Consider the following 12,043-nt stretch of genomic DNA (forward strand, 5'->3'; position numbering starts at 1 on the left):
ATCTTGGGTAAATTACTTAACCTTTCCTACTGCTTAATTTTTTTATCTTTAAATGGGGGTGATGATGATACTTACCTTAAGGCATTGTGAAGATTACATGTTAGATGCTTAGAAAAGTACCTGACATCTGGTAAGTGCAATATAATTTGGGGCTGGTATTGATATTATCCAAGAGCAAGAACCAGAGCAAGTATCCTTTTGCTGTGTTTTTGAGTGGACTGAGTTGGGGAGAACTAACAGGAGAGGGGAACCATGTGAAAGAGCAAATCCTGGTTGTAGCCGCAACTTACTAAATGGCATATCTCTTCCCCTTTAATCTCTTAAATCACCAGGACAAGGCAGAGATGGCAAATGGAAATATTTGGGTTGTCAAATTAGGATTCTCATGTAATGGTCAGCATCCTTCCTGCTTGACCCTGGGTTAAGCACCAGAAATATACTTTTCCCCCCCTGGTTTAAGCATTCAGAAAACTACCTCAGAAACTTATTGGGCTTCCCTGGTGGCTCAAACAATAAAGAATCTACCTGCAATGCAGGCATCCTGGGTTCGGTCCTTGGGTTGGGAAGATCTCCAGCATTCTGGCCTGGAGAATTCCATGGACAGAAGAGCCTGGCAGGCTACAGTCCATGGAGTCACAAAGAGTCGGATACAACTGAGTGACTTTCACTTTCAGAAACTTACAGTTTGTTAGCTTATTCCAAACAGCACCACAGATGCCAGTTTTACCATGAATTATATATATAGTAAGAAGATGCTCAGAGTATTGGCTATACCACTAAGGAAAGGGAGCAGATTACCTTTGTAGACATGGTCCTGAGAATCAGTACTCCTGTAACTTATAGAGGAAATTTGGGGGTAGCCTGGGGCTTCCCTGGTGGCTCAGATGGTAAAGAATCTGCTTGCAATGGGGGAGACCTGGGTTCGATCGCTGGGTTAGGAAGATCCCCTGGAGAAGTAAATGGCAACCCACTCCAGTATTCTTGCCTGGAGAATCCCATGGACAGAGGAGCCTAGCAGGCTACAGTCTGTGGGGTTGCAAAGAATTGGACACGACTGAGCGAGTAACACATATGGGGGTAGCCTACAGTTCAGTTTTCTAGTCATTTTCCATTTCAGACATACACCTCCCATTGAGGGGACAGATTTGTTTTTTTTTTTTCCTGTGCTTTCTGGCTTGTAGGATCCTAGTTCCCCCGCCAGTGATTGAACCCAGGCCCTTGGCAGTAAAAGTGCAGAGTCTTAACCACTGGACCACCAGGGAATTCCCAGGACAGATTTTGAAAACATTTCTTTAGTACTTAGAAGTGTAGCAGTCCGACTGTTCATGTGATTAAAGTTCCCATGACGGTATTTTTTTTATTGCAACCACAAAGAGGTAGAAGAGATTTAGGGAAGGTGAGCATTGTAGTATTTTTGGATGTATTTTCTCTGTAAACAAAACTCATGCGGCTACTTTGCCCTCTCAGGAACTCTTGTCCCTGGCAAAGCGGAAGCGAAGTGACTCTGAAGAGAAGGAGCCGCCCGTGAGTCAGCCTGCTGCCTCCTCAGACTCAGAGACGTCTAACAGCGATGACGAGGTGGGTGTGGAGGGATAGGCCTCTGGTGGGCATTTGAGAGTCCTGACAGCCTCTTTTCCTTAACCTGAGACCTTCCCGCCTAAGATCTGTGAGAACTTCCTAGGGAAAGAAAATTGTGTCTGGAAAGCTCTCACATTGTGCTGTTCTCTGTACTGCTAGTTACCCAGCAGGTATCTCTGCAATGCATCCGTGACCATTTTTTAGTCTTTTATTTTCAGCACTCTTATAGAAGGGGCATAACTTGTTAGTCACCATCTCTTTTATTTTTTTATTAAATTTTTAATCCCATTTCTATGTTAGAAAAGAAATTCTATCAAGAATGCCAAATTTTAGTGGAAAATACTTTAGGAAGACAGACAGGAAGCTTTCTTTGGGTAGACATAATCAACATCCCCCAAAGTGGTGTCATTAGGTATTACGGAGAAACATCCAGCTGTTCATTGTTTAAGCCAAGGTGACTTTCCCAATCTGCTGCCCACCACCAAACAAGGCCCTAAAAATCCAGAACTTTAATGGAAGAGAGAGATTAGGGGAAAGGTCTTTGAAACACTCCTACATGTTCCTCATTTGATTTAAAATACTTTTCTTCCCCTTAGTAATTTCTTGGAGGGAGGCTGGATATCACCTTTGTGTTTAATCTCTTACCCTGCAGTCTAGGAAAAAAATTTTATTAAAAAAATTTTTTATTTTTGTATTTATTTATTTCATTGTTTGGCTGTGTTGAGTCTTGGTTGCTTTGTGCAGGCTTTCTCTGGTTGCAGTAAGCAGAGGCTGCCCTTTATGGTGGCTTCTCTTGTTGCTAAGCACAGTGTACGGGCTTCAGTGGTTGTAGCACTCGGGCTTAGTTGCTCTGAGGTGTATAGGATCCTCCTGGACCAGAGATCGAACCTGTGTCCCCTGCATTGCAAAGCAGATTCTTAACCACTGGACCACCAGGGAAGCTCCCTAGGAAAATATTTTTAACAGTGTACTAACAGTATCTTGTTTTAAAGTTCCACTGGCGTAAAAAAAATTTTTTTAGTATAATAAAATTTAGTTAACAGCCAGAACAGTATTCACCAGTGCCCTGCATATACAGGTTAGGAATGATTGCATTCTGATTGACTGTAGTGATATTCTCTTAATCTTAAATAATTTAACAGACCTAAAATTGTTTTGACAATAAGAGGTAGTGAATGTGTGAATTTTATTCTTTGTTTCATTTATTTTTCATGGAGGAACTGTAATTCCTCTAAAATTGATAAAGTAACCCAATCTGTTAGAAAAGCAGTGGGCTTTATGAAATAATTTGCTTTTTCTATTAAAAAAAAGCAAAAATAGAACAGAAAAATCTTGAAATAATTCCCTTCCCCACTATTCCTACATTAACTACTTTCATTTTCCATGTTTTAGAAGTCAGCTACTACAGTGTAATCCCAAATCTGTGTTGTGTTTGGAATACCCTGCAGCATGTTTGTGGTCTTTGTACTTCCTTAAGGAAAAAATCAGTAGCTATCCTTTGAAACTCCATAGTACTATCATTAGATCACTCCTGAGTATGCAGTTACTACAGGGATTCCCTTCATCCTTTTGAACTGCTTCTACCAAGCGGTCAGAGTATGTATCATCTCCACAGCATTAGAGGAGTCCAAACATGTGCTAGGGTAGATAGAGCATCATAAACTTGTCTCCAGCTTAGGATTCCCTTTGTCACTCGCAGCTACTTACCAACTCTTGAGTCTTCATCCTTAGAACGCTACCAGCTACTTCTATACTTACTAGAGAAAAAGCTGACAGGCAGGCTGCACCCTGTCTAGTAGGGAATTAAGAGTTTGAGTAACTTTCCCCCCACAAGGTTGTTAGCTCTTGTAGCTCCCTCCGCATCCCATCCGCCAGGCTCACTGGCTTCTTGCAGCTCTGCTCCAGTCTTCTCACCCTTCACTGGAAATAGCAGTCTCTATTTCATGGCCATTCTGAAAGGTGCCTCTTTTTTGGTCTGCATTATCAGTCTCTGGCCCAGGCTACTAGCTTAAGCACAGAGCACTGCAAAGTTAGGGTGAATATTTCATTGTTTTCGACAATTAAAATCTTTTTAAAAAAATGCTACCAACCACTAGAGAACTCAGTAGTATGGTAAATTCAGATTTATGGCTCCATATACACATCCCAACACTTTTCCCCTCCCACATGACTCTTTTATGGTTTATTGTCATTAGCAATGATAAATACAGATAGAAGTATATTGTTCCCCTCAGATTTGCTGGAGCAGAAAATTTGTCAGGAACAACTGAGTTAGGTTAACGGGTGGTTTGTCTTAAGGAGAGACACGCACTGACTTTAAAACAAGAAGATATCTAGCTAACTGGTAGGAGTGGGGAGGGAGATACAAAGAAGTTATGAAAGTTTCCTATCCAGAAAAAAAGTGGGTACGGTGGATATTAAGTATAAGGTTCAATTACGGGGACTTCCCTGGTGGTCCAGAGTTAGGACTCAGTGCTTCTGCTCCCTGGGAAAGGGGTTTGATCCCTGGTCAGGGAACTAAGATCCCACAAGCTGTGTGATATAGTCAAAAAAAAAAAAAGAAAGAAAACGCTCATTTCAGGAGGGAATAGTAGAGATTTCATTTATAGTCTCTGTGGGGGGGGTGGCGGGGGGAGGGAATACCTAACTTTAATGGAAGAAAATATGCTTTGGTATTATTTTTGGTGAGTGAATTATTCTCAATCATATCTTGGGCACATGAGAAAATAAGAAGTAGAACTCTTTCTGTAACGTTTACATTGACCATGACTGGGAAATTGGAAAACTCACCTCAATGGTAGTTTATAATGTTGTGTTGTGGCATTTTGGTACCGTCACTTCTTGTCCCTGAAAGCATTTGATAAGAGAAGCACCACCAAGGGTGCGGACAGGAGTGGCAGGGAAGAAAAACAACAAGCTTAGAAGGAAGAGAATTAGCAGTGCTCATTCATGAGATGAAGTTTAAAAAAAAAAGTGGCTGAAACAAAAGTCTACTAGGAAGAACAGTCCTAAATCGGGTAGTTCAGAGTCCTTTTTAGAAACACAGTGGGTCTCGTGGAAACAGATAGCTGCATCTCGATAAGACATAAGAAGAAAGCCTAGATTTTCACTTGGTACCAGTAAAAATCATGTTAGATACCAAGAAAACCTTTTTTTGTTGTTGTTCAAAGCAGAATATAACTACACTAGACAAAGTAAGGGGACATCAGACTTATGTCCTAATATCCTCAGCCTGACCGAGAATGATTATTTAAAAAAGCTTCATGTACAGCCCTGTTTTCTACACTTTTGAGAAATAAAAGCATCTGGCCCAGCCCTGTTGTTCACTGCTTGTCATGCCAGGTTTTTCTTCCCTAGAACTTGTGTCAGCCCTCCTGGACGAACTTCATGCTCCAGCTTACCACCTCTTCAAAACTCTGGTCTCTTCTTGCTTTCCCCCATTCCATTGTTTTCTACTTTCTTTCTTTCTGAAGCTTCTTCTCTTTCCCTTTTATCCCGTTAGTCTTTTGGGCGCTCCCAGGTTGATCTAGTTGCACTCCTTCCTGTTCCACTACTTTATTATTGCTTGCTGGCTCCAATATTTTTAATAGGACATTTTGAAAAGGATACTACTTTTACTTAAAATTCATTTAGTAATAACTTTTCCAGGAAGTTGGCCGAGATACCCAAGAGCAAAGTTTTGTTACTCCCTCACCATGCAGATAATACATAATCAGCACGTACTTCTGATAAAGGCTTTTACCGCCAAGCTAATGTTTTTCAGTGTGTATATTCATTTAGTAAGGTTTTCATACACACAATACTTGTAGAAAAAGATGTTCCATGGAGATGAATTATCCCAGTACTAAAACTAAACTCTTAAAAGTTTAAATCTATTATATTTGAAACTTTTGGATAAGTTTTGTCAAATATAGTTTTTTAAGCTGATTTAGTCATGATTATGAAGGGCAGTTCTTATACTGTGAAATAATGACTTCCAGAATACTAGGCTGTGTAGCGCTGGTTTGGGTACCTTTCCTTTTCCCCCCACTATTGTAGGTAAGCAGTGGCCATTGTCTCGTCTCCTAGTGATGGCTCTGCTTCCGGCTTCCTGTATCTGATCTGCTCTGGGGTCAGGAAGCCAGGGTCCCATAGAGTTTGTGTGAATATTCTGCTTAAATTTAACAGTAGCTGTTTGAATTGCTCATAAGCCTTTTCTTTTTTTTAAACATACTTCTTTGTTCTTGGCTATGTAGATTACCATTCTGTAGCACCTCATTTTCTAGAGACCAAAAAAATCTCATCACAAGAAAAATAAAGTGATTTTCATGGACCACTTGCTTAAACTGTGTACAACAGATTCTGACACTTCTTACCACACAGTGCAGTGGAATATTGATTATATTTTACTTTGTTTTTTGGTATCGTTTCTGTTTCACTTTTTATCTCCACAACCACATTATAAGTTTTTGTGATTGAGTGTAGGGATTCTTGTGATTGTGATTTTTGTGATTGAGTGTGTTTTCCAGTTAAATATGCATGATTATTTGAGTATAAGGTATAGTAGTGTTCTTTGTACTGTGATTAATTACAAAGTAATTAATTTTTTTTAAGGAAAAAGAAAACTTAGCTATTCCTCATGTCCTTTAGGCTGACATTTGCATTTACTCCAGCTTGGCTGATCCTTTTCTATCTTCAAGGGGAGAAAGAAAACCACCTGAATCAGGAACCATGCCCTCTCCACACAGCTCTCTATCGGCCACTGTTTAGATCTAGAATAATGACTACTGAACCCTTTTGACAAATGCTTCCATTTAGTATAATACTCAGTTCATATGGAATCCTACAACTTGAAAACTCCAAGGGGTCGTAGAGATCATTTGGACTCCTTTATTACAGATTAGAGAACAGAGGCTCAGAGAATGTCTGGTTTCCTTTTCCCATCATAAAATAGTACCCTCCATTTATATAGCGCTTCATGGTTTCTGATGTGCTCTAAACATCTTTCATTCAGTCTCCTTTGAGTCTCACACTACCCTGGTATTCAGTCAAGTATTATTCCTTCTTTACAGATAAGGAAACAGTCTCAAGTTGAGGGCTTGGGCCTTATTCCAATTCTTTGAACCTCTATTCCTGTAGTTTATCGCTAGCTCAGCTATTCTTCTTAAACCCTACTTACCTCAAAGTATGTCATTTCACTCTAAATTAATTTCAGGAATAACTGCACTACAGTGGTTTCTACTCGGGGTCCTGAGACCTAGAATATGATCTTCCTTGCCCATTAGAGATAACCTCTCTGAAACGTTGAAGTTTCTTTGCTTTTCTGTCTCCAGGATACTCAGAGTATGCAGCATGTCAATGCTACCCAAGTCCAAAGCAGCCACGCCCCACCCCATGTTCCTTCCTGTCTTTCAGCTGAGTGCCAGGAAGGTCAGCTGCTTCCCAGAGTAGGGACCTGCTTATAATACACCCTACACACTCAGTCTGGCACAGGGTGATGTAGTAGTTCCCAGCCCTCTTTGTATTATTAGGTAATTGCCATCCATTAGAGTATTTTTTACAGGAGTGAGAGTCAAAGTGCTAATTTCTTTTAATTTATTACTTAAGAAAACATCTTCCTTCTAGTCGCTGTTTTAGGTCTCCATCGCTGCATATGTACATAATGCTTCCCTGGTGTTTTGTGTGGGCCTGCTTGCATGTGAGTGCGGGGGAAAGCAGGATGTCAGTGTGTTTGAGTCCTGATTGATCCACTGATCCTTTCCCTTTTCCAGATTGTTTTTAAGCAGCTATCCTCAGGGGATGCTCTGGCTCTGTACTCATGCAAATCGGCAGGCACTTGCTTTCTCATTCTTGTCTTCTTTGTGGTGCATTTTAGAGCACTTTTAAGGTCACCACAGAGCTTGCCTTTCATTACAGCCATAGTTCCCAAACCAAATTAAGAAAAGCCAGGTCATTTCTTCTACTCTATCCTGGATGGGGAGAGCCCAAGAGTATCTCTTTAATCCTGTCCTGTACTCTTTAGACTCCCTTTACTACCACTCTCTGGCAATGAAAGAATTAGTTTTCCTTCTTAGAGTCAATAGAATGAGACTTTTATAGGAATAGGTAAGCAATCTCTGGGCTAATGGTTGCTGTTGCTGCTGCTAAGTCGCTTCAGTCGTGTCCCACTCTGTGTGACCCCATAGACGGCAGCCCACCAGGCTCCGCCGTCCCTGGGATTCTCCAGGCAAGAACACTGGAGTGGGTTGCCATTTCCTTCTCCAATGCATGAAAGTGAAAGTGAAAGTGAAGTCGCTCAGTTGTGTCCAACTCTTCACGACCTCATGGACTGCAGCCAACCAGGCTTCTCCGTCCATGGGATTTTCCAGGCAAGAGTACTGGAGTGGGTTGCCATTGCCTTCTCCGGAGCTAATGGCTGGGTTAAGATTATTTCTACATTGATTTTGCCTGCCACAATTCTTGACCATCTCCTTTATGGTTTATTAGGTTCTGTGATCTTGAGAGGTACGGGGCAAATATTTAAAATATGTACTTGGATGTATTTAGATCAAGAAAACACTCAGAAACCTCTGTATTATAGGAATAAATGTAAAATATTACAAATATGACCTGTTCTCCAGGGGGAAAAAATCTTTTGGGAGATTATCAGGACCAATTTGAGTCTCTTTCTCTATATTAAATAGGAATAATGAGACTGGGCCCCATATTTTAAAGGATTATTTACCTTTAAGTGGTAGAAATACAGATTTTTTTTTAGATTTTTTTTTTTCTTAGCTTTAAAAATATTATTTTTTCCCAAAGCTTCATATAATGAACACATATTATTATTATTAAAGATGTATTTATAAGAAGTTTTATTTGTTAAACTAAAGTTACCTACATTATTAAAATTTCCCTGAAAGCCTGTCATATATAGTAAGTTTGGCTGTTTGCCATTGGCATGACAGACTGTATTGAGTCAGCATCATGGGAGGTGAGGCAGCTTTGTGATCTCATTTCTTTTGAAAATTGTTGGAAGGAAACAAGGTTCCCTTCGCACACCTAGGTTCGGCCAGGAAAAGTGAAAGTGAACGTCACTTAGTTGTGTCCAGCTCTTTGTGACCCCATGGACTGTACAGTCTATGGAAATATCCAGGGCAGAATACTGGAGTGGGTAGCCTTTCCCTTCTCCAGGGGATCTTCCCAACCCAGGGATCAAACCCAGGTCTCGCGTATTGCAGGCAGATTTTTACCAGCTCAGCCAGGAAAACCCCTGTTAAATTGAAACATTTTATTTTTTTCTATTTTAATGCTTACCTTTCTTCCCTCTCCCCCAGGGGTTAAGCATCATAAGCTGTAGATGACAGTTGCTAAGCTTAGGCAGTGGCAGATTGAAGCAGATAGACAGTAGAAAAGGAAGACACATGGCTTCCTGCTGCTGCTGAGTCGCTTCAGTCATGTCCGACTCTGTGCGACCCCATAGATGGCAGCCCACCAGGTTCCGCTGTCCCTGGGATTCTCCAGGCAAGAACACTGGAGCGGGTTGCCATTTCCTTCTCCAATGCATGAAAGTGAAAAGTGAAAGTGAAGTCGCTCAGTTGTGTCCAACTCTTCGAGACCCCATAGACTGCAGCCTACCCAGGCTCCTCCTGGGATTTTCCAGGCAAGAGTACTGAAGTGGGTTGCCATTGCCTTCTCCACACATAGCTTTCTGGCACCTCCTAAATTGCGTTCACCTGTGTGGCCTTGCATTTAAGCCCTTTTTGCTCTTACACACTCCCCCCTTGCCCTCACCCAGAATTTCAGAATTTGACTCTGTTGCAGATGAGTAACACTAATCTGTGAGCAGAAGTAGACCCTAGCCCATCTTGATACATGTGACCCCAGTAAGCTCTGCCTTTATGTTCTGAGCCTTTCCATATTACCTTCAGGTAGAAGTATAAAGGGACCTCTTTATACAAAGAAGGGATTTCTGTACAAAGTCTGAAAAGACACCCTGTTTAGAAGAGATGGGTTATGCTCATTTTCATGATCAATATTTATTGACTATCGTGTGCATAGTTGGGATATTTCTTGAAACAAGTGTAAAATCTCTGTTATCAGCATAGGAAGTTAATATATTTTAGCTCAGTTAACTAAGAAACTGATCACTTTGGCCTCTTGGATTCTTTCAAAATGACCTAGAAACTATTATCCTTGAATGATTAAAAATTTGAAATGGTTGAAACATAGCCATTAAAAGCATTGGAATTTGTTTCTAAATGGTAACTAAGTGTTGAAATATTAAAAGTTTGAGAAGTAAATTCACTTACAGAGTTGCCATAATTATATATCACTTAATATATAAATGATGTTTTACTTAATATGTCATTTATTCACTTAAGGTATCATCTAGAACATGTAGCTGTTTTCTTTCATTTGTCCCTTCTTCCTAGCTCCTGAGTACAAAAATAAAGTAGCACTTAAAATAACTGAGTAAATTAAAATGAAAAATTAGAAGATTAAAGTAGCACCCTTTCACAGTATTTTATCAAGGTAAATTAACAGACTGTGGTTCTTAAAAATAGCTCATCTGGAGCATTTCTAAGATGGAAACCTCATCAGAACTATCCCGCCACCCACACCTCCTAAAAAACTCCAAAGTAAATTTACTTCTGATCTTGGCTATTGTTAGATAGGTTCTATAATGATCATATTATAGAAGGAACAAAGACTTGGTGCTTTTAAAAAATATTAGATATAGAAATTTTATGTCAAAACCAGATTTATAATTCAATCTATGATGTTGGAAAGATGAATGTTATTTTTTATCCTCCCCCTCCACAGTTGTTTGTTGGCTTATTTAGTATTGTCTGAGTTTGCTTTACTGGGTTTTTAAAATTTTTTATTGAAGTGTAGTTGATTTACAGTGTCGTATTACTTTAAGGAGTATAACAAGGTGATTCAGATATATCTATATCTATATATTCTTTTTTAGATTCTTTTCCAGTATAGATTATTATAAGATGTTGAATATAGTTCTCTGTGCTATACAGTAGGTCTATGATGGTTATAAATATTATTTTCAGAATACATAAAATGAAGTTTTTCCAAGTAAAGTACTTTTCACCTAAAATCATTCTCCTAAACTGCTAAGTTACAATATCAAAGGAGGTATAGTTTAATGTAACTAAATAGTCTCTGTGAATTTTAATAATGATTTTATGGTCTTTCAGCCTTATAATTAAAGAGCTTGATGAAGATGATTTTTTTTGGCCTTGGAGTGATTGTGTATTGCCAGCCTGTTACTTTGATAATACAAATTGCAGGTTCCTTGTATTTAGATGTATGGGATCTCCTATTTATGATCCAATTTAAGCACTGTGTTGTAGTGTGATACATGCAGGTTTTTTTAAAAAGATACACACACATGTATATTTTTCAATAATCTATTATATGCTTTCTGCCTCCTTGGAGTTAGTACTAGTGCTATCGTCCATGCCAAACAGTGGCCTTAATCCTTTTCTCCCTGTGTTTTCTGAAGTTCTGTCTTGCTAACATGCTTTATTCCCCCTGCCTTCCTGGGACCCACTCCAGAACTAAGCTATGCACTGTGTACTGAAACCCAAACATACCAGCCTCTAGTAATTACTGACCTCTCTGCCACAGGAAACATTAGAAGCTGTTTTCTGTACCGAGTTTTAGTTAACTCAGTTGACTTGCCATTAAGATGACATACTTGCTTTTCTATTGATAAAAAGTTATTAATTTTTATTTATTGTATCAATTATCTACTGTCTTTAAGAAATTATGAACCAAAAGTTACAAAGTTTTAAGTAAAATTTCAAAAATCATTATCTCTCTTCCTATAAAAGTGTATTTGTTTTGGATTCAAAGCAGTAGAGACTCTTGAAATTGTTTTGATGAACATTGGAAATTCTTAACTCTCGAATCTTACAACTTTTCTCAATAAAATTCCTGTTTCAATTTTCCTTTTTCTTTTTTCCTTGTAGTGGACTTTTGGGAGCAATAAAAATAAGAAGAAAGGAAAAGCCAGAAAAATAGAGAAGAAAGGAACCATGAAGAAACAGGCGAATAAAACTGCTTCCTCAGGCAGTTCGGACAAAGACAGTTCAGCGGAGAGCTCAGCTCCTGAGGAAGGTGAGTCAAGTCAGACCTGGGAGTGAACTCTTACATGGTAGAAGCTGCAGAATCAGAAATCAGGGGGAAAGATACCTGATTTACAGTATGGTCTCTGCCTTTATTGCAAGGTTCTCTAATCTTCTCAGTATCTGTTTAGAATCTGAATGAAGCAAGAAAAATACATGCATCTGACTGTATGTCAGATAATGCTGTTTCTTCAATTTCCTGAGTTTGATCATTGTATATTTGGTTATATAAGAGACTCTCCTTTTTACAAGAATTACTTAAGGGTGAAAAGTCACAATCTCTGCAGCTTACTCTCAGTTCAGCAAAATAAATGATAAAAATTTGTACGTTGTTTTATATATGTAGACAGAAAGTAAGT

At 39.2% G+C, this 12,043-nt stretch overlaps 1 protein-coding gene across 1 annotated transcript in view; it reads left to right on the top strand.

Annotated features, from left to right (window-relative positions):
* Nucleotides 1-12,043, top strand: part of RTF1 (RTF1 homolog, Paf1/RNA polymerase II complex component) — a 46,242-nt gene that overhangs the window by 11,580 nt on the left and 22,619 nt on the right. The window contains exons 2-3 of the mRNA XM_019968566.2: nt 1,468-1,578; nt 11,529-11,676. Coding sequence (XP_019824125.2) covers nt 1,468-1,578; nt 11,529-11,676 — 259 coding nt within the window. The remainder of the gene's footprint in view (nt 1-1,467; nt 1,579-11,528; nt 11,677-12,043) is intronic.

Source organism: Bos indicus, chromosome 10, assembly GCF_029378745.1.
Source record: "Bos indicus isolate NIAB-ARS_2022 breed Sahiwal x Tharparkar chromosome 10, NIAB-ARS_B.indTharparkar_mat_pri_1.0, whole genome shotgun sequence".
Taxonomy (NCBI): domain Eukaryota; kingdom Metazoa; phylum Chordata; class Mammalia; order Artiodactyla; family Bovidae; genus Bos; species Bos indicus.